Source organism: Cajanus cajan, chromosome 4, assembly GCF_000230855.2.
Source record: "Cajanus cajan strain Asha chromosome 4, NIPB_CcT2T_4, whole genome shotgun sequence".
In the NCBI taxonomy this organism is placed as follows: domain Eukaryota; kingdom Viridiplantae; phylum Streptophyta; class Magnoliopsida; order Fabales; family Fabaceae; genus Cajanus; species Cajanus cajan.
The window spans coordinates 75643204-75667017 of record NC_138520.1 but is presented as its reverse complement, the minus strand read 5'-3'; the positions used below and the strand labels follow the sequence as shown (position 1 = coordinate 75667017).

Genomic DNA, 23814 nt, shown 5'->3' with positions numbered 1-23814 from the left:
CGTATTAGTACAAAGGCTTAATGATCGAATAAACACAGTTATAACCTCAAAAGGGGACCATTGCTACACGCTTCGAAAAACGGCTGGTTACACTTTATCGACAACTACGAAAGGTTTTGTGACTGAGCACATCACATGGGGATCCGCGGAAGCAGCTAGGCAAAGCAGCATCAAGGAAAATGTTGTTCTTATTAAGAGCATAGTCTTGTTAACAATGATGTCTGATTTACGGACATTTTAACAGTCCAATCACTTAACTCTCTTTATTTCTTTTTATCTTTTTCTTATCGCATCACATTACCAACTATATCAATTATATGTCTTTCGTCTCTTCTTATCTCTGTTGGTGTAGATATACACCAAGGTGTCCATAGATATTTTTCCTTAACTAATAGAGCAACGACGCATGGATACCTGTACATGAAGTATATACATCTAAATGATAGTATTCTTTGTTTTTCTTTATTGCTCTCACATCATATCACTCGTCAATTATATGCATTTCTCCCTTTTATTTCTATCTCTCTTTAGATGTCTTGCAGGTAGCTGCATGTATGTGTCTATACGCATCATTTTCCTAGGTAATACGTGCATCTCTTAATTTATTAATACATAAGAAGTTTTCTGCAAAAATATTCTTAATTTAGACTCTTCAACATGAAAAGCTTTCCAAGGACTTGAGACTTTTGAGAGCATCAAACGCATTGATCAATCAAAATTTGACCAAACAACTGCAATAACAACTAAACACTTTTTGCTAAGTGGAGTTAGTTATACTCTTATATTTACTTGAATTAAATAAATTCATAATGTTTTTGTATAAACAAGACATTGATCATGACATGCAAATCCTTATGATTTCACACCAACCATGTATAGAATTTGATTCTTCCTGTTTCAAACTAAAATGAAAAGGTAAAAAAGGAAGAAAAAAAAAAGAGATAAAACAGAAAGACATCACATGGAGAGGATTTAGAAGACAAACAGAGAAATCCACTTTAGATATATAACTAATGGCAAGACTTAAAAGTTGTGGTGCCATGTCCAAGGTTATTGTCATGTCTATGTGTATGATAGGTACTTCGGAGAAGGGAAAGGCAGTGGTAGGTGAGGGACCAATTATGTATGATATCTTTTGAAACGACACCCACTGTAGCACAAACAGGACCACACAATACTTTTGCAGAGAGATATGCATGAGAGGCAAGTTGAGGCTTTTCATTGAGCTGACACTGACACGGTTATTAGCCCCATGACGCATGCTTTCTTCAAAAGAAAGTCAATTAATCATGTGTTTGTGTGCGAGATGCAGAAACGTAAGCCAAGTTTCTTCTCTTCTTCATTTGGCAAAGACAGAAAATATTCGTTCACCTTTCGAATTGGTTTAGCCTTCGATTCAAAACCCTAAAATTGCCCCCACAAAACACCATATTTGATCTGGTAACTGATATGATGAAGAACATGATGATCAATCATCAGAATTTTCATTATCATTGTTTAACGTGTATAATTTCATCCGAACAAACAAGGAGAAACTCTGAAAAATGTAGCCACCAATCTGATTTTTCCTTAATGAATTGTGTTATTCAACGATAAATGGTTGATAAAACTAGGGTTTTTGGAGAAGTTCTTAAATGGCCAAAACGAAATATCTTCATGTTTGCATATCTTTGAAATGTAAAAGCGTGAAAAGATAAAAAAGAAGTCTAATATTCCAAAAGATACAATGTTCTTTAATTTCCAAGAAAAAAAAGGAGTGGGCCTTCTTTAATTCTACAAAAGGAACAAAGGCAAGTGACTCTATGGCTCCAATTTCTTTTCATGACACATACACATTACAGGATAAGTGATGTATACCCTTGTAAACCTAAAATGCTGATGAAGAACTACATCAGCCGTTGAAGGCTAAAGTCCTTCCAAAACATTTTGAAACCAGTTGTAAGTTTGTTCCGTTTAAAAGGGAAATGATTTAAAATAGTAATAAAACTAAAGAAGAAATTAAGTAAATATTATTGTTTCATGCATCATGAAGAAAAAGAAACAACTAATAAACTACAATTATTTGATAAAGAGGAGGATAAAAGGTCATCCATGCAGTTTTGCAGTCCAGAGAGCATAATGATCATTTTATACCCTTCATTTATTTGAAAACACAAAATATAACAATGAAAAAGGATAAGAAGTATGAAGAAAACGGACAAGAATATGAACAAAAGGATGAAGGTAAAAAGAAAGATACAAACGAAGTTTCTACTTGTTTCTGAAAGGAGAAAGGAAAAGGATTATATATACATTCTTTAAACTGTAATAATGGAGGGTTCCTTTGTTATCCATCAAGGAGCATCTGAGACTACAAGAGACTCTGAACAAGCAGTATCGTGCATCTCTAGCAGAAAACGATAAACAGACTAATAACTGATTTGCAGGTAAGGGTAAAACTACGATCCAAAATATGGTCCCCAGATTCGTTACAGAAACCCTAGGTCAGACTCAGAGCTTGTGACTAATCACTCTCACTTTTGTGAATCGCCAGAATGCATCAGAAGCAGCAGTACTGTCTGTCTGTACTGCAACATTATCTTTTTGTCTTTGTTAAGTTTTAGCTTCAATTAATTTTGTAGGCCAGTTTAAGCTCACAAAAATTAAATGAGTTTTAACTCAATATAGTTCGTGAGTCGTGACCAATTTGCAATAGTAGTATAACCACAAAAATTATTCATGCACACATCCATTTGTCAATCTATACCCAGAGAAAAAGTGATAGAAGGGAAACAAGCATAAATATAACCGGTGATTGTTGGAAATAATATTAGAAAATAAAGAGATTTTCATTATTTTTGGACACCTTGAAGTGTAGAAATGTTGAAAGATATGGAAGAGATATAAGATAAATAGTTGATTATATAATATTACAATAAGAAAGAAATAATGAGAAATAAGAGGCACATCAAAAATATTTGACACCCCGTCAAAGACATAAAAGGAATGAAGAGTATTAATTGAGTACGTATTGTATGAGTGTCTATATCAATATTTTAAAAAGAGAAAATAGGTTATGCAGAATATAATTTTTTTACAATATTATCTAATTACAAATTATTTATATGATAAATTTATTGATTTTTATAATAATTATTTTAAAAATTATTTTATCAATAATAATTTTTAGGCTTAAACATTAATTTGGTCCCTTATATTAATTGTTTGTTTCAATTTAGTCCCATTTTAATTTTTGGTTTCAATTTCGTCCCAAACTAATTAATTGGTTTCAATTTAGTCCCAAATTAATTAATTGGTTTCAATGTGAGACTTTCGTCTAAATTATTTAAACGGGGTTAACTTTTAGCCACGTAGATGCATATGTGGATGCCAATTTTTTTTTAAAACACCTGGACCCAGAACGACCCGTTCTGAAACCAGAACGCGCTGTTTTGGTTGCACTTTTGGTGTTTTAGTTTTGCATCCGGAACGGCCCGTTCCAGGTGCAAAATTAACACACCAAAAGTGTATCAGAACGGGTCGTTCTGAAACCAGAACGACTGTTCTAGTTTCAGAACGGGCCGTTCCGGATTCAGAACGGGCCGTTCCAAAACTGAGAATAGTGCCTTCATTGTATTTTTGATAATTATGCAATTTTGATCCCTAAGGTTTTAATTGAGTAATTTCAGTCTTTAAAAGATTATAGTTGTGTAATTTTAGTCTCACCATTTTTAATTGAATAATTTTAATCTCTCAAATATCATGATTGTGCAATTTTAGTCTTTCTTATTAAAAATATAATAATTTTAAAATTTTAATATATATATATATAATATTTTAAAACTATATAATTGTTTGCTTATTTAAATTAACATATATTATAATTTTTTGTAATGTATCAAATGATATATATTTATTATTACTAAATAAATAAAATGTATATATTATTAATATTTTAATATTATTAATAAATTAATATCAATAATATTTTTCCTATATTTATAAATAAACTAATAATTTGATAAATATATATTAATATATTTTTACAAAAATATAAATATATAAGATCAGATATATATTTCTAATTAATATACTTATATTTTTGTAAAAGTATATTAGTTTATCTATAAATATATTAATAATATTATTGATATAATATCAAAAATTATAACATATGTTAATTTGAATAGATAAATAATTGTTTAATTTGAAAACATTATATATATATGTTGAATATCAGCACATATCAATCAGAATCTGTTGGAAATCAGCATATATCAATCAGAATATTCAATTCTGATTTGTAAAGATTTAATGTTAATAAGATCAATTTTATTTCCTCTCCTTTAATTATTTAGATACAACATTTATAGGGAGAATTATTTCCCAAATTTTTAGGGATAGATTAGTGTGCAGATTTATTCCCTTGTATTCTAATTATACCACTTTTGTATTTTTCCCAAATCAGAGAAATATACATTATATTTTTCCGCAATATATATATATATATATATATATATATATATATTAAAATTATTAATTTTTAATGGGAGAAACTAAAATCGTATTGTTATGATATTCTTTATTAATTTTATTAAAAAATATAATAATTTTGAAAAATATTTTTTTATGGTAAAAATTTTAAAATTACTTATTTTTATTAAAATATTTATTTTATTAGATATAACAACATAATTAAAATATAATTAATAATATATATTTTGTAAAATTATTAATATTTTATATTTTAAAAAAAAAAGTTAAAACCGGAACAGCCCGTTCTGAAACCGGAACGGGCCGTTCTGGTTTCACTTTTTGTGTGTTAATTTTGCATTTGGAACGGGCTGTTCTGAATGCAAAATTAATACACCAAAAATGAAAGAAGAACTGCCCGTTCCGGTTTCAGAACGGGCCGTTCTGGGTCCAGGTATTTTAAAAAAAATTGTCATCCACGTGGCATCCACATATGCATCTACGTGGCATCCACGTGGGCAAAAATTAACTCCGTTTAAATAATTTGGATGGAAGTCCCAAATTGAAACCAATTAATTTTTAAGGGACCAAATTGAAACCAATTAATTAGTTTGAGACCAAATTGAAACCAAAAATAAAAGTGAGACTAAATTGAAACAAACAATTATTATAAGGGACCAAATTAGTGTTTTAGCCTAATTTTTAATTGGTTTATAAAATGTACGGTGCAATTTTTTTGAGAGTCGAGATTGCAATTGTGATGAGATAGGTCGCATTTGTTTTGCATGTTATGCAAATATTCTTGCATTGACAACAAAAAGGAGAATGGAATTGTGTACAAAACCTAAAGGCAAGGTCTAGTATTCTAGTTTGATTAGGTTTTCATTTTGTATATATGAGAGACGAGAATAAGCAGCTAATTATGATGTTAATAATGACCCGTTTGTTGGTTCAAATTAATAGAGGTGCTAGTGTTGGGTGAGATCGAGAGGGGCTGCCCCAAGAATTGATCGAACTTGAGATAGTAACCTCCATGAAACTACAGTTGCCAAACCACTTGCAATAAGGCACCGCCACTCCAATCATGTTACAAAATTTTCAAATGGCGATCGCTATATCATATCTCTAAGGAATCACATGTCCTAATCACGGTGACTATGAGGATGTATTATTGGGAAATGCCAAAAAGATAATTAAGTCAAATATTAAGAGCGAATGCGTTCCTCACGAAAAGATAAGATCCGTCCTATGTCACCAATCGTTAAGTACGAAAGCAGCACTGAGTCTTAAAGTAGGCATCAGTAATATTAATGCAAAGACTCCAAATTAATTTACTCGATATTAGAGAGGGATTTAAAAGAATTCGAATTCACCACAAAAAAAAAAAAAAATAGAGAGAGAGGGGAAGGGATTCAAATTTCAATAGCTTTTATTTATTTTTTCCACCAATAATATACCTAAACCAACATGGCTAAAGACATTCTTTTAGAGGGATTTAATAATTATTTTGCAACTTATATATATATATATATATATATATATATATATATATATATATATATAATTCACACATGTTAAGGACACATTTTTATTAAATATAAAAAAATTATAATTATTTTTCTTATTTAATAATACTTTTCCTAAAATACGCATAACTTTCTAATTGAATTACTTTTTCTTACATTTACAATAATTATAATTTAAAAAGAACATTATAAAACTAGTAAAATTTAATATAGATAACTAATTTTTTTAATATGTGTGAAATAATATTTTTTTTATACTTATAATAGAAAACAAAGAAAGTAATTAAAAGCATTTAATTTTGACAATTATTTTATATAAAATATATATTACATTTATTAAAATATCTTTAATCATATTTATTTTGACATATTATTCTCATTTATTACCTTATGAATATTTTTAGATTAAAACTATTAAATCAAATTGACTTGATTGAGATTTTTATGTTTAAATTCAAAAAATTCAAACATTTTTTACTTATATATTAAAAACAAAGCTTAAAAAATAATTTCTAATCTTTTAATTAAGTGGATGTTATATTATATATTTTTTTAATTTTATATTTCCAATAGAATATACCACTAAGTCTCATAATTAATCATCTTTAGAGCAACAAATTTTACTTCAATTATTATTATTGGTTTATTTCAAAGTAATTTTCCTACAACAAAGTGTAATAACACGTTAGTAGATTTTGTCTCATATGAATTGAATACTCAATTAATGATCATTGTATTTTTTAATACAATGGAATTCACTATGTTATATACCACATTTTATAATATTTCTCTAGCATATCATGATATATAAATTTCTCATATAGATGACACCCATATATAAATTTCTCATATATAGTTTTCTTGTGATACATAACTCATATCATAAATGACTATAACTTTTAATAGTTAAACTCAAAAAGTTCACACCACTTATACTAAAGGTATTAACATTTATTATATGATTATACATTTAATTAAGATACTCAAATAATGATCAATTGTCGTTGTCAACATATTGTCCCAAAAGAAAATAAAATATATAATCACCAGATCAATTCAACAAAATATAAAGAGGTCTAAAGACAATATCTAAAAATATATAGAGTAAAAATGTTCATCACCACATAAATTGATGCACACTAAAGTTATCATATTTACTTATACTAGTTATTCTCACTGTGAAAAGATTTTTAAAGATTAATTGACTACATCATTTTCTAAATGATGGCTCACATTTTCACATACATTATATTTATACCTCACTATGAAGCAATAAATAATTTCTCTTATTTATTCATAAAAAAAATAGTATTCTCAAAACCATACTATTGTTAATTTCCTCAAAATTTTCTTCTACTTTTTTTTTTTGTTAATATGAAGTCTCTCATCATGCTAATCTCTCAACAATATCTGAATTTACAAAAAAAAAAATTACCTGCTTAGTTTTTTTACCTTTCATTCACATAAAATAAATCTCCCACATTGATAACTATGCTTGTGAACCACATTTATTCAATCCAACCGAAACAATTTGGGTTGCATATAGGTGACCTGAGTTTTGTGGAGCTAGTGGTAATAGCTTTGGAAGATAACCGCAAAAATTTGATTGCGCTGCATAATTTCTCCTCACACACATAAGATAACCACGTCTTTGATGCAACCCTTACACAAAGAAAACCTACATGTATATATAGCACATATAGTGCGCAATCTTCTCACAAATGTCAACCGCAACATCACAATTTCATCCGTCCTCTCTTTTCTCACAATTATATATCGACATCAAAAGCAATAAGTTCTTTAGAATATTGTCTATGAATGCTAAGAATACGAATTGATTTGAACTTTTGAGATGTGCAATATACTGTCCTATAGTATTTATATGCAAACTTTTACATAAGTTCCCGGGATCTAACAATATTTTCTTAGTATTAGACTAGGGATGCGGAACTAGCAAATTCTTACTTTAAAAAAATAAAAATAGAGAAGAGAACAATGTTAAGTGCATCTAACTTCTATAAATTCTCACTAATTAATTTAACATTTTGATAATTTAAATTAATTAAAATAATGGTCAGGTCATTATATCTCATCAAAATAAATATTAATTATATTTTAAAATTAATAATTAATAATAAAATAATTATTTTAAATTAAAATTAAAATTTAAAATAATTTCACAAATAAATTAAGCTTTTGAAACGTCTTAAAATATATAACAATAGTTGGCCAAGGACGTTTATTCGTCTATTCCCCTTTCATTGACGGCTTAACAAGTTTTATAAATTAATGTGTATTACCTTTTCATTTTGATATAGTTTTATAATATTGTAATGAATGATTATTTTTTAATTCTATCCTTGACAATTAGTTAATGTGAATTTCATAAAATTTATAATACTAGCTAGTTTATATTTTTTATACCACAACATTAAACGACAAATAATAAAATGAAAAGACTTCACAAAGGAGTGATTAGCAACATCAAATTTTTCATTAGGAGCTTTTACCAAAAATTTTAATAGGAAAGAATAAAGCTTGTAGAGAAATAATAACTAAATGGACAAATTAATTACTAATTCAGTTGTACCAAACAAATATTAATTTAGTTAACTTCACTAACTATATGTGCTATGCAATTACTATTTACTACCGCAAAGTTTTTCTCATAATGCAGACAGATGATCCAAAATAAATTTTCATCCAACGATGAGGACATAAAAAAGAAAGAAAAAAAAAAAGAGGAAAGAAAACGACGGGTCTTGTCTCTTGAGATTGAGTATAACATTGAAGACGTAACCTATGCTCCGTTGGCTTTTGTGTCACTGCTAGCATTTGTAATGCTTCTGTCGGAGCATACGCAATTACGCATGCCCTTTGCTTTGTCGGCTTACTTTTGTTTTATGTTTACATTACGGATAAAGTTTTCATTATATTTATTTTAATTTATTTAATATATAATGTCGTTTTAATTATAATTTAAAGAAAATATTTTTTTAGCTGTATAGGAACTTTTGTTGAATTTAGTTGTTATATGCTTAAGTTTTTCTTTCTTTCATTTGTTCGTTGTAACAGTGCGAGAAGTCTTTACACTTTATATTTCAACCGTTAAATAGAAGGAAACATAAATTTAATTATTTAAGATTATCATGTAAGAAGTTTTTTAAATTTGCATATAACAATACATATAAAATAATCTAAAATTCTAAACATAAATCTTAAGTTGTTATTATACAAATTGTATTATAATAGTCACCAACACAACACTATTATCTCTAGTATAGTAGTCAAAAGATCGAACTTATCCTCTAGTTTAAATCTATTTTACATGATAATTCAACAACTAAAAAATATAAAAATAAATTTAAATACAACAAATTATCACTATAAAAACAAAATACTATGTCATCATATCAATTTGCACAACATTGATAGCCATTAGTAGCTTATATTTAATTGAGAATTAAATCAATTTAATTGAGTTAGTAGCAGCAGTTAGATTAGTAGCTAGGAAATCAGTTGGGCCACTATTCTTTTGCTTCTTTTTTTGTTCACCTGGCGTCCAAGATCACAATAGCCCAAATTTTCTGTAGAGCATTATGCGTTTCTCTCTTCTTCTATTGGATCAGTTGTTCACCCCAATTTAAATTTTTCTTTTCCCTGCATAGTGGGTAGGAGGAGGGTTGAATTAGGAATGAGAAAATGGACTTGGACCTATGGATATTCACAAAAGTATTCTCACGAGAAATGAATAAATATTCATTTATATGAAAATATGTACATGACACGTATAAACCTATAAAATTTAGTGGATGCAGGTACTATATATTCAATCTGTCCTTTTCCATAGTTATATATATATATATATATATATATATAACGACCCGACAGGTCACCACACTTATAACCACAGCACACCGGAAACACTAGATAGAATAGAATGAGTATATAAATATAGGATCTAGAATATAAATATATACAATGTTCCACCCCAACTAGAGTTAGGGCGTACAATATAAAATACAATCCAAAATAGCCAGATACTGGCTTAAAGTCCAAAATATCAGCCAGTTAAGACTCTCCGTCCTCTGCCAGCTATAAGTCTGCTCCTATCACAAATCTAGCCCTGCTCTGCTCCCATACAAGTATGATCATCGCAGTTCAAATACATGAAAACAACAAGGGTAAGCTAGTATAAAAAGGACAAGATATAAGGAAAATTTTAAGTAATAACAGCAATTACAATCATCAACAATTCATCAGTAAACATCCTGTCAGTTATTACCACACAGTTTATCAATACACACAAAATGCATCGTCACGCATATCACCTCGGAGATCTCCTATAACACCTCAGCCTTTCGGCCTACAACACCTCAGCCTTTCGGCCTACAACACCTCAGCCTTTCGGCCTACAACATCCAAAAGCAACACACAGTGCAACACAACTGTTCAACCCAGCATATCAACTTACAACACAACACTACTCAGCAACATATAATACAACTTAACATCATCAACTTCATTATCTACTAGTCACCCCATCATATTCATTTCAACTCAACTTAGCATGTAGTAAAATTCCACCTCTGCGCCCGGCGCACTCGTGGTTGCGCCCAGCGCAGCACAATCAGAGTGCACCAGGGACCAACACGCCCGGCGTAATACCTATTGCGCCCGGCGTGAGGGAAGGCAGAGACCTCACAAAATCTCACACGCTCGGCGTACGAACCCGCGCCCAGCGCCGGGTATGCAGAGACTTTCTCCAAGTCTCACGCTCGGCGCAATATAAATTGCGTCTAGCGCCACCTCTAGCAGAGACTCCCATGGAGTCTCCACGCCCGGCGAGACAAAGCCAAGCCCGGCGCCACACCAGAACCTCAAAACTTGAGTCATCCACTGATATCGCGCCTGGCGCGGTTCCACAACGCCCAGCGAGGGCCATCCAGAGACTCACCTCCTCAAGCCCGCCCGGCGCATTCACCATTTGCGCCCGGCGTACTTGCCTAAATGAAGTCTCTGATGGTCACGCGCCCGGCGCGAAGAACTACGCCCGGCGTGCTACCCAGCAGCAACCCTCAAACTTTCGAAAATCTCATCAAAACCTGCAAAATCAACTCCCCAAACACATGCAATCGGTTCAAATTATCACATTTCCATCCAAGAACCCAAAAATACTACCTTTTTCAACATGCAACAACAAATCAAGGGTTTCCCCAAATTTTCTCAAAAACCCCAAAACCCCCAAAAACCAGTTCTCATTCAAAACAGCCACGAATCAACCATCAATAAACGTCTAACGAGTTCCTAGAACTCATCCACAGCCAAAAACAACGACAAAGGAAAGAAAATTACTAACTTCCCTTACCTCGGGTGAAGATTCCGAGCTTCGGGACAAAAGACGAAGAAGGAGATTGAAGAAGGCTTAAACGGACGGCAAGGAACAATCTTTAGCAGCTGCGGAGGAAAGAAAAGCTTCGGATCACCTACTCAGTACCACCACCTTTTGGGACAGCAAGAATGAAGAAGAAGAAGGTGAGGGTGAGTGAAAGAGAGTAGAGAATGAAAGGAAAAGTCTTCGGGGAGTGAGAAAAGAGAAAAAAAAAGAGGGGAAAAGGGTTTCACAATATATATATATATATATATATATATATATATATATATATATATATAATTATTTAATAATAATATATTTATATATAAATATATATTAATTATTATAATAATATTGTTATTATTTTAGATATAAGTTGAAGTTACAGAAGTACTTTTCCCTAATAAGCTTTATGGTACCTCATATTCAATTGAAATTAATAATATCAAGAAATTATGTTATTCATTGTTTAAATAATATCAAACTAAAATTAAAGGAATAATGAAAAGTTTAACTTCATGAACAAATGTCAATGAGCCAAACTTTGATGATCTAAATATTAGTAATTTTTTTTAGTAATTATGACTCATTTGTTAATGATATAATTGAAATATAAATAAAGTCTAAAATTATGTTAAATATTTTTTAAAGTTTATTTACAAATAAAATATTTTATAATATTTATTTATAAGAATTATTATGTTAAATTTTTTTAATATTAAAAACCTGATAAATTAATATTATGTATTACTTATGTAAAATATTGTCTCTCTATTAATTTACTAACTTTATATAAGTAAAATTTGGACCGCGGGTAAAAATATGAATATACAAGTATCTAATAAATTCAAGAATGGAGATTAAAATAATTACTCACACAAGTATAGAACTAGAACTGAAAATGAATAGTATTTTGAAATGCGGGTACAGGATGAGATACTTTAGAATATTCTCATATATGGTTGAAATTTTGTTCAATTTTTATTTGTTCAGTATTGTGTGAAAAAATAAAACTAGATTTAAAGGAGGATTTTATGGCCTGCATTTTGGGTTGGGCACCAACAACTTTAATTAAGGTTACAAATAATAATAATTTATTATACAGAAAGAAGCTCATGAACGATTTTATTTCTTGTAGAGTTTTTTAAGGAAAAATATGTTATCTTCATCCCTAGCATTATTAGAGGAGTTATTGTACTCTATTTTGTAATAGAATTATTATTATTATTATTATTATTATTATTATTATTATTTACTGTTTATATTATTTTTTTATTTATCAAAATTATAATGAGAACATCATAATTCAAATTTAAAATCATATAAATACTAACCATCCTCTTGCACTTTACCGTTAAATTGATCCCAATGATCCCTTTTTACTATTTGCTTCTCAGTATTCAATTTTTTGTATAGCGCATATTCCTTAAACAGAGAGAGAATTGCACACTCGTCAAGGAGAGAAATAAGATAAAAAAAGAGTCAAAAATTTGGTTTGTATACACAGACTAATTTCAGTAAAATTGTGATTCTCAATTCGTTTATCATTGGATTGGGTTGAAAATTTGACATTGGCTTCTTAACACGATGATCTTCATTTTAATCGTTGTGATCATGAATTGGAGGTCTATAAGGTCTGTGGTTAGAGAAATCAATTTTACACAATTGCTGTAATTTGATGTTTCTTTTATTCTTTAGTTGGAAGACTTTGTTACTTTGATATATTGATTTGTTGTAAGTATTTGTTTATGTATTTGATTAGACTCTCTTGTACCCTTATTTAATCATAGTGAAGCTTGATTGACTAATTTATGTCTATAAATTTTTACTTCTCACATTGAGAAAGTTTTTCCACGTTAAAAATATTTGTATCTCTTTGTGATGATTATTTTTTGTCATTTATTTATTTTGTTATCCCTCAATGATTTTTACAAATTAAGAAATTGTTTCTGTTGTGTACTTTATTACTTTTAATTATTGTGTTGCTATTTTCCCTATCAAATCCTAATAGTGAATATAAAGTGTTTTTTTTTTTAAAAAAAAAAAAAAAAAAAAAAAGCAAGTGCCTAAATTGACCTAACATTGGCCAACTCAAAATTGTACTCTTTACCCTTAAATCAACAGGTAGCGGGTGGACGTATGAATTCTATAAACAAAAACTAACTAATAATATAAAAATAGAATAGTACACATTTCACAAACGCATACATTCTATGATTACACGGATACAAATTCTAGTTATGAAAAAGTCTAAACACAAAATTTAAAGATCAATTCTAATATAATATAGAAGTGAAGAGTAAAGAGCAAATTTTTTAGAAAGAAGAGCACAGAAGAGATCTGAACCCAATTTTCTTCGTACCAACTGCGTGTTAATAATTTTGTTAGCTAGTGTATCATACTAAAAGTGAGTCCTCAACTGTTGTAGTGAGCCTGCTAGGACAATTAATGACTGAGATTTACCCGCTTCACGTATGGGTAACATTTATGTATTTTCTTGTGTGTTTGGTAGGAATAGAGAAATATTATCACTTATATATATGTAAAAGAAATATTAGTTATCTTTTCAAGGGATCACAGGCCATTGCGATATTTCTTTTCATTTTACGGGTAATTAATTTATGTAAATATGTATCCATCAATTCCTCTCAAAATCGTGACACTTGGAATGGTATAGGAAGTGAATGTCTATTATTTTATGCAATTTGATGTCTATCATGGTCATTTTCACTTCATTCCCTAGCTTGATTAGTTTAAGGGGAAAAAAAGCATGTTTATTGTACCTGTCTGATGGGCACACTAAGTCTTCTGGTAGTCCAAAGGCCGAACGAGAGCTCCGATCCAATGCGCTAGTGAAGGGGTTGGTACCTGCAAAAGGCACTCCAACGCTCAAGTCAGGACAAGCTCGAATATCTAGGATAATTAATGAACAGTGACGTTACCTTTTGACCTGAGCTATTTATACTGACATTTATGGGCCCTGAACCCCATGGGCCCTGCAACATATTTATCGTATTAGGTAATACACTTTAATCGACTAATTAACCCCTAATCTTTGATTAAGAGTACCAAGTGATGATAGGCCGATCCAGGTAGCCGATTGGCGTTCGGCTACCTGGTCCTGCCATTCGACGGCCGATAGGGTGGTGGCCGAACCCTCCTACCTGTACACTGCCCCCCAGCCTTGAAGGAAGGTGAAACTTTCTTTAAGGGTAAAATGGAGATAGTTACTAGGGTAAGGTGAACGGTTGCGTACTTGTAACCGTCGGATCTCGGGGATCGAATGGTTACATTTTTTCAAAACTTGAATTTTCCCGCCCGTTTTTTGAGCTTATAAATAGCTGCGTGGTAGGGCCATTCACACGTATTGCTCTCAACCGAATTGTGGTAGCTGAAGGTCTCTGAAGCCGATCCGACTAACGATTGTGATCCTGTGAAAGAATTGGTAAGTTGTTATCGCCATGGTTAATACTTCTACAAGCTCTTCGGTCGGCAGCTCCCGGTCGTCGTCGTCCGAGGGGTCCTCTTCTAGTGATTCAAGTCGTCTAAGTGCGGTTCGGTCTCCTGTTGATGCCGAAGGGCCGAATGGTGGTGCTTCTTCTTCAGGGGAAACCTCTACTAGTGGGAGTGAAGAGGTTCAGGAGAAAACGAAGCGTGTATCGAATCGGCAACGGTATGGTCCCTCCGATGTGCCTGGTTACGAGTGGGTGAACGGGGAGGTAACTTCCTACTACTCGCGTTACCGAGACACGGATATGATCAGTAACCTGCTGGACTACACCAAATGCCTAAATTTTGACCCCAAGGAGGAACCCTATCCGATCGGCGTTCGGTCATGCCGAAATAATGCCTTTCCGAATCCCGATATTGTTTGTCTTGATCATAGTGGTGCCAAGATGGAGTCGTTCTACATGTATGACTGCCTCATTCGGGATCTCAAGGTAAAGTTTCCGTTTGATGAGTTTACCATGGGGGTGTTGAAGGTGCTGAACGTCGCTCCTACTCAATTGCACCCGAATAGCTGGGCACAATTGCAGGGCTTCAAGCATCTGTGTAAGTGTTTTCACATTAAGCCCTTTCCCCTCCTCTTTCTGTACTTCTACTCGTCCAGGCCATCCATACTGGCGAAGTGGCTGTCTCTAAGCCGAGTGGGTGATCGGCAACTACTGGACAGTTTCACCTCATCCTACAAAAACTTTAAGGCCGGATTTTTCCGAGTGACTATTAAGCCGAATGGACGACACTTTTTCTTTGGTGAGGACGAGAAGAGTTTATTTCCATTGTATTGGACTCGCGCCCCTCGGCCTTACGACGTAGTGCCGAAGAAGATGCTGACGACCGAAAAGCGAACGGACCTGAAGTTATTGCTTCGTCTTCCTCGGCGCTTGCCGACTAGGTCTTTAATTAACTTGGTTGAATCTTCATGTTGGTGGAATGACCTGATAGGTATGTTATCTGTCCTATTTCGACTGTAAATTAAATTCCTATTGATGTTTACCTAACCCTTTTTGCAGGAATCATGGTTACCAGTGGCGCCGACGAGCTGAACATTCGCAACTTGCTTGCTGCTCGAGCGAAGCAAGTTAGACAAGCCGGGGGTGTAGGCACTTCGGAAGTTGCACGCACCCCCCGACCGGATAATGATGACCGAACGCCTCCTTCTCCTGAACACAAAAAAGAAGGGAAAAAAGGGGAAGGAGACCAGTCGAGAACGTCATAAAAGGAAAAGCGCTGAGGAAAATCCAGAACATGCTAAGAAGGCCAAGTCAGTGCCCGAGGCATCACCCAATCGGACCGTGATTGTGGTGCCGCCTCAGTTAATGTCTCATGCCTTTCTTGGTGATGATGTGTCGGCCGAGACGATGATTCGGCCTGATATTGTGTCTCATTTCGGGCAGAAGTTCTTGGCTAGCCTGGATGTAAGAGCCAAGTGGAGACTTTACTACGAGGTGCAAACTCGCTCATTGGCCCTAGCTCATCACCTAGCCATGGAACCTATAGGCGAGGTGATGCATCTTAAACAAAGTTTAGAGGAGGCCGAGAAGACTACCGCCGAAGCTATCGCGGTTAATGAAGAAGTGGCGGCCAAAAATTGGGATCTGGCGGCCGAGTTGGATGCTGTTCGGCGAGACAATGATACTCTTCGCCTGAACCTTCAAAAGGCAGCTAATGAAGAGCGATGCCGACTGGAGGAAGCTCAGGCCGAGTACAACAGCCTAAAGGAGCAGGCGAAAGAGAAAATTGTTGCTCAACATGAAGCCGGCTTTAAACACGCGGTTCGGCAGGCCAAGCATTTCGGCCAATTCGAAGAAGGCTTCGAGTTTGATATGACCTGCGATTTTTATCAAGGGTCGTTGATGTCTTTTGCTGATATGCCTCAGGGGGCCGACCCTGATGACGCTGAACCGGGTGTTGCCCCCCAACCAGAAGATGATGCTGAAACTTCTTCTGAGGAAACCGCCGTCGAAGGGGAGAATCCAGTGCCCGAGACCGAGACCGAGGGAAATCCCGAAACTATCATGCAAGACGATCCAGCCCGGACCCCCGAGGAGTAGTTTAGCTTTTGATAAGTCTTATGTAAATGCTTTAACTTTTTGCTTAATTAGTTGTAGATCGGGGGCCGATAGAGCCTCCCTCTTTGGAATGAAATGACATTGTCCCTTTTTGACTCTTGCTGTCTTTAATAAGTCTTCATTCAAAATACTTACCAAATTTGCACGTAAAACTCAAGTAATAAATAACCGAATCAACGTTTAGGCTTGTAAAAATGAAAACCACTTGCATTCTGAAGCAAGACCGAGTGGATTCACTCGGATTTGTGTTGTTTTCTGAGCAAAATCGAGTGTATTCACTCGGAATGGCGTTTCTTTATGAGCAAGACCGAGTGGATTCACTCGGAACTGCGTTTCTTGTGAGCAAGACTGAGTGGGGGTCACTCGGAAATGCTGTGCCTTTTGAGCAAATCCGAGTGGATTCACTCGGAATTGCTTTGATTTTTGAGCAAGACCGAATGGAGTCACTCGGAATTGCGTTGCTTTATGAGCAAGACCGAGTGGAGTCACTCGGAATTGTGTTGCTTTATGAGCAAGACCAAGTGAATACACTCGGAATTGCGTTGCTTTCTGAGCAAGACCGAGTGGATTCATTCGGAATTGCGTTTCTTTATGAGCATGACCGAGTGAATTCACTCGGAACTGCGTTTCTTGTGAGCAAGATCGAGTGGGGGTCACTCGGAAATGCTGTGCCTTCTGAGCAAATCCGAGTGGATTCACTCGGAATTGCTTTGCTTTTTGAGCAAGACCGAGTGGAGTCACTCGGAATTGCGTTGCTTTATGAGCAAGACCGAGTGGAGTCACTCGGAATTGCGTTGCTTTTTGAACAAGACCGAGTGGAGTCACTCGGAATTGCGTTGCCTTCTGAGCAAATCCGAGTGGATTCACTCGAAATTGCTTTGCTTTTTGAACAAGACCGAATGGAGTCACTCGGAATTGCGTTGCTTTAAGATTGAAGGCACATCCTTGGCCGAGTTGATCAACTCGGGAGGGAAGCCCCTTGCGTGACTTTCCGAAGGCACATCCTTGGCCGAGTTGATCAACTCGGGAGGGAAGCCTTTTGCGTGATTTTTCGAAGGCACATCCTTGGCCGAGTTGATCAACTCGGGAGGGAAGACTTTTTTATGAGTTTCCGAGGCACATCCTTAGCCGAGTTGATCAACTCGGGAGGGAAGCCTTTTTTATGAGTTTCCGAGGCACATCCTTCGCCGAGTTGATCAACTCGGGAGGGAAGCCTTTTTTATTGTGTATATTATTCATATGAAAGCAAGTAAGAGTGAGAAGAATGAGTTGAATCTGTCTTTCATTAATGGGTGCCTCGTTAAAAACCTTGACGGCCAAAACCCCTTTTCACATTTTTATAAGGGGGAAAAAATCGATCAAGGAAAAGAGTGCACCATGGATGTACATCAGCTATCTTTATACAAATCAACTATAGTAAGTTTTTAAATGAGTTGAATTCCATGTTCTTGGGATGATCTTGCCTGAGAGCTCTTCAAGCTTGTATGCGCCATTGTCAAGGCTGTGTCGAACCTGAAATGGGCCGTCCCAATTTGCTTCTAACTTGCCTTCTCGCGGATTACGTCTTGCTGACCCCTAAACTCTCCATACTAAATCTCCTTCCTGGAAGCTTCTTTTAGAGAGATTGGAATTGAACCGCCGAGTCATCCTTTGCTTGCATGCTTCAGCTACAATCTGAGCGCAAGCGCGTACTTCATCTACTAGGTCAATTTCCACTTGTAGGGATGCATCATTTGAGGCCTCGTCAAAATGCGTTCGGCGGAAAGAGGGTTCTCCGACTTCGACTGGTATCATGGCATCGGTGCCATACGTCAATCGGAAGGGGGTTTCCTTGGTTGTGGATTGGGGGTACAACGATACGCTCATAAAACTTCAGAAAGTTCTTCGGCCCATGCACCCTTGGCTGTCCCCAAGCGCTTTTTCAATTCCAAGAGGATGACCTTGTTGGCCGCTTCGGCTTGGCCGTTTGACTGTGGGTGCTCAACTGACGTGAATCGATGCTTGATTCCTAAATCTTGAAGAAACTTGTTAAGCTTTTGATCTGTGAACTGAAGTCCGTTGTCAGTGATAATGGCATGAGGGATGCCGAAGCGTGTGATGATGTTTTTCTAGAGAAATTTTTGAATGTTATTTGCTGTGATTGCCGCAAGGGGCTTGACTTCGATCCACTTTGTGAAATAATCAACCGCAACGAACAAAAACTTACATTGCCCCTTAGCAAGTGGAAATGGCCCCAGTATATCCATTCCCCAGAGAGCGAACGACCATGGTGAATTGATACTGTGAAGCTGCTCGGATGACGCATGGATCATATTGCCATGTTTTTGGCATTGAATGCATTTTTTGACGAACTCCATGCAATCAGTCTTGATTGTCGGCCAATAATAGCCGGCCCGAAGTACCTTGGCTGCTAAAGTTCTTCCCCCCGAGTAGGAACTGCAAATGCCCTCATGCACTTCTCTTAACACGTAATTAGCCTGTTCGGAACTGAGACACTTGAGTAGAGGAAATGAGAAACCTCTTCGATAAAGTTCCCCTCCCACTACTGAATATCTCGCGGCCTGAGTTCTCAACTTTTTGGCTACCGAAGGACATGTCGGCTCGATACTTTCGGTGATTAGTCTAAGTATGTCGGTCATCCACGTTGGGGGTTGCTCGGAGGTTGACAGGCATTCAACAACATCGATACTTGGGGTTGATAGTTCCAAGTGAAGGGTGGTTCGAAGTTGTCTAGGTTTTTGACTGCTGGTTGCCAGTCGGGCTAATTGGTCAGCTCTTTCATTATTTTCACGATGAGTGTGCTTCACCTTTACTTCAAAATGTTGACACATATTTTGGAAAGTATGATAATACTTCAACAAATATGCGTCTTTAACTTGGAAGTTCTCGTTGACCTGCTCTGAAACAACCTTTGAATCGGTCCAACATAACAATTTCCGAACACCCACCTCCCGAGCCAGTCTCAATCCAGCTAGTAACGCCTCATACTCGGCCTGATTATTCGAAGCTTTGAAAGTGAAACGAAGAGATTGTTCAAGTGCCAGGCCTGTTGGTCCTTCGAGGATTATCCCAGCCCCACTGCCTTAGCTATTAGACGATCCATCAACACGAAGTACCCACTGATCACTTTCAAAATGTCCAATTGGTTGTAACTCATTAACGAAGTCAGCTAGGCATTGCGATTTGATCGGCCCCCTTTGTTCGAACGATATGTCGAATTCAGATAACTCTATGGACCAAGCCATCATTCGTCCCGCTAGCTCGGGTTTTCGTAAAACTTTGGCAATTGGACAATCAGTCCGAACGACGATTTTATGGCTGTGGAAGTACTGTCGAAGACGCCGTGCCATGTGGACCACCCCAAGCGCCATCTTCTCGAGAAGTTGGTACCTTCTTTCGGCGTCTTGTAGCATCTGACTCACAAAATAGATTGGTTTTTGGGACTCTCTTTCTTGTACTAGGACAACACTGATTGCCTCCTTGGAAACACATAAATACACTATCATGTTGAGGCTTGGAGCGGGTTTTGAAAGTACGGGGGGTGTGCCGAGTCGATGATGGGCTTGGCTGTTTCGGCTAGGCAGGGGAGGAACCGAGAAAGAGAAGTTAGTCGTCCGGATAAAACCTAAACTTCTTTAATATTATGTGGGCTTCTCATGCCGATAACCGATTGGCATTTATCCGGGTTAGCCTCAATACCTCTGGCGGATAGCATGAATCCAAGAAACTTACCCCCAGCTATGCTGAAGACACATTTTTCGGGGTTCAGCCTCATGTAGTGTTTTCGGAGCTGCCTGAAAACTTCTTCAAGATCACTTTGATGGGTGTCGAGGTCACCTGACTTGACAACCATATCATCAACATAAACTTCCAAGTTTTGGCCGATCTGGTGTTTGAAAATTTTGTACATAAGCCGCTGGTATGTTGCCCCTGCATTTTTTAGGTCGAACGGCATTACTCGGTAGCAGTAGTTGGCTGAGTCTGTGATGAAAGTTGTTTTCTCTTCATCCTGTGGGTGCATGCGTATTTGATTGTAGCCCGAATAAGCATCCAAGAAGGTCAATAAACAATGTCCAGCCGCCCCATCAACCAATCGGTCAATGTTAGGTAGTGGATAGGCATCTTTTGGGCACGCCTTGTTGAGATTGGTATAATCTATGCACATGCGCCATTTGCCGTTTGGCTTTTTAACCATGACTACATTTTCCAGCCATGTAGTGTACTGAACTTCCCTAATGAAGCAGGCTTGCAACAACTTAGCTACTTCTAACTCAACGGCAATTTTTCTCTCCGTTCCCATTTTCCTCTTTCGTTGTGCCACTGGCTTAGCGGCCGAGCAGATCGATAGTCTGTGGCACATAAAGCTTAGATCTATTCCCGGCATGTCGGACGGAGTCCAGGCGAACAAGTCTTTGTTCGAGGTAATTACTTTACTCAACTCTATTCTTTCGGTGTCTGACAAACCGTTGCCGATGTAAGTGACTTGAGATGCTTGTTTTCCGATTTGTATTGGGATCTTCTCTTCCACTGGTTCTGCCCTTTCATCATTCATTCGTGGATCAAGATCACATAGTGAAGCCAATTCTGAAGAAGGAGTGATCGCATGAACCCTCCTTGAGTTTGCTGGTTTCTCTTGAGCAGGTGGCACGCGCAAGCTTGCGAAGTAACACTCCCGAGCCGCTTTTTGATCGGCGTGTATGGTGAGAATATTTCCTTTGGCCGATGGGAACTTCATAGCCAGATGCGGGGTTGACACAATTGCCCCCAAGGCATTCAACGATGGCCGACCTAGCAGTATGTTATAAGATGTGTTGGCCTGGACAACAATATATTTCACCTGGATATCTCGGTGCTCCCTTTCATCGAAGCAAAACCGAGTAGAGAGTTTAATGAACCCCTTGGTATCGACCATTTCCCCTACAAAACCGACCAATGGCTCATTGTAGGGGGTTAGTTCCTCTTCAGGGATACCGAGCTGCACGAAAGTGTTCCAATATAAAATATCGGTCGAACTGTCTTGATCAATTAATGTCTTTTTCACGATACAATTGCGTATCTCTACGTTGATGACCATATAGGATCGTCTTGAACCGGATGAATGCCCTGAAAATCCTTGTCAGTGAATGTGATGGCGGGTAGTTGCCGAGTCACCCGTTGTTCAAGAGCATTCACAGATCGGACAACTCGCAAATGTCGTTTTTGAGCTGATGACGTCGACCCGCCTCTAGCAAAACCTCCGGCAATCGTGTTGATTACCCGCCGATGCGTTGCATGAGTATCTTCCTTCCAATCTCTTGATCGGCTGCGTTCCCAGCGATGCCTATCCGAATGATCAGACCTGTCTTACTGCCGAGGGTGGTATGTGGACTGATGCCGAGACGAGTTTGGCCGATCGACAAAATTTCAGAGTTGCCCTTGTTTGATCAAATCCTCAATATTGTCTTTCAACGCGGCGCACTCTTCGGTTGAATGTCCGCGATTGCGGTGATACTTGCAAGATTTGTTGACATCGGCGCGGGGCGGGGTTGAGGCTCTTTTTGGGACTGCTAACACTTCTGATGCTAGGGCTTGTTCAAGCACAGCGGCTCGGCTTGCATTGAGTGGAGTATAATGGGAGTACTTTTGACCTCGCGCAGGTCAGTCACGTAAGGTTAACTCTTTGCCTCGGCCTCTGTATGGCTGTTCTGGTTGCTTCTCGGGTTTGCCCCCCTGTTCGGCCCGAGCCTGATTGCGGTATTCTGCCAATTCTTCCATCTGCATGTATTTATCGGCTCGCCTTCGTAGGTCATTCATGTCCAAAGGAGGTCTTTTGCAGATGCTATTAACAAATGGTCCAAGTTTCAAAGCTGTTGTGAGATGGTGGAGCGCTACAGCCGGATTAAGGTCTCGGATTTCCAAGGTTGCTTTGTTGAACCGATCCATGAAAGTTCGAAGCGACTCTTTCTTGTCTTGCCAAAGGCTAACCAGTGACAAGGACGTCAAGCTGTGAGGATGACTCGTAGCGAACTGAATAGTAAATTGGGACGATAGAGTGTTGAACGAGTCAATCGAATTGGGAGGGAGCCGAGTGAACCAACTCAAGGCCCTGTCTTTGAGAGATGTGGGAAAAATCCGACACAAGGCAGCATCGTCAGTTGTGCTCAACGTTACCTGTGTCAAGAAAACATCAAGATGTTCATCAGGATCAGTGGTACCATCATATTTATCAATAGGCAAAGATCACTAGTACACAAAGGGTCTTTTACGTCGCGTATTTTGAGCCTTTTACGTCGGAAAAGATTCTGTCGTTAATACGGGAGACGTAAATTTACGTCGCCTCTGAAAGACGACGTAAATTTACTTCAGAGATTCTCTCAGACCGACATAAAAAGGGACAAAAAACATGCCACAAATTTACGTCAGACATGGCCTCGTCCGACGTAAATTTACGTCGGACAAGGCCATGTCCGACGTAAATTGTGGGAGTTTTTTTTTTAAACGTTTATAAATTTTTGATATACCCAACACCTGCATATAAATATAGTCCAAAATATCAAATCTAAATCAGGCAGTCCAGAATAGAAATTCAAATTATATTTCAAAATTGAATGACAAAAAGAAAATAATATATAAATTATGACAATGTAAATCCTATGATCCTAAAAAGGCTATAAAACATATGTTTGTCAATGCTATCTAACTAACTAAACTAACTAACTATCAAACTATAAACATAATATCTAACTAACTAAACTTAGAAAAAAAGTTGCCCATTGTTCTCTTATCTTGAGCAACTCATCTTCGAGCAATGGAGATGGATCTTGAAAGACCTGAAACATTAATTTAAGTGTCATTAATATGCAATGTTAATTATCCTACAGGTAAATATAGTTAAATAAATTTTGATATG

The 23814-nt window shown here is 36.3% G+C and overlaps 3 protein-coding genes across 3 annotated transcripts; all 3 read right to left on the bottom strand.

Annotated features, from left to right (window-relative positions):
• Positions 1-19033: 19033 nt before the first annotated feature.
• Positions 19034-20296, bottom strand: LOC145957535 (uncharacterized). Its single transcript, XM_083073808.1, has 2 exons — positions 20046-20296; positions 19034-20003 (listed from the first exon to the last, which is right to left on the bottom strand). The coding sequence occupies exons 1-2, from the start codon at positions 20294-20296 to the stop codon at positions 19034-19036; spliced, it is 1221 nt and encodes a 406-aa protein (XP_082929934.1).
• Positions 20297-20550: 254 nt separating this feature from the next.
• Positions 20551-21999, bottom strand: LOC145957533 (uncharacterized). Its single transcript, XM_083073807.1, has one exon. The coding sequence runs from the start codon at positions 21997-21999 to the stop codon at positions 20551-20553; it is 1449 nt and encodes a 482-aa protein (XP_082929933.1).
• A 563-nt stretch (positions 22000-22562) lies between these two features.
• Positions 22563-23331, bottom strand: LOC145957532 (uncharacterized). Its single transcript, XM_083073806.1, has 2 exons — positions 23323-23331; positions 22563-23075 (listed from the first exon to the last, which is right to left on the bottom strand). Exons 1-2 carry the CDS (start codon positions 23329-23331, stop codon positions 22563-22565), a joined length of 522 nt encoding a protein of 173 aa, XP_082929932.1.
• Positions 23332-23814: the final 483 nt, after the last annotated feature.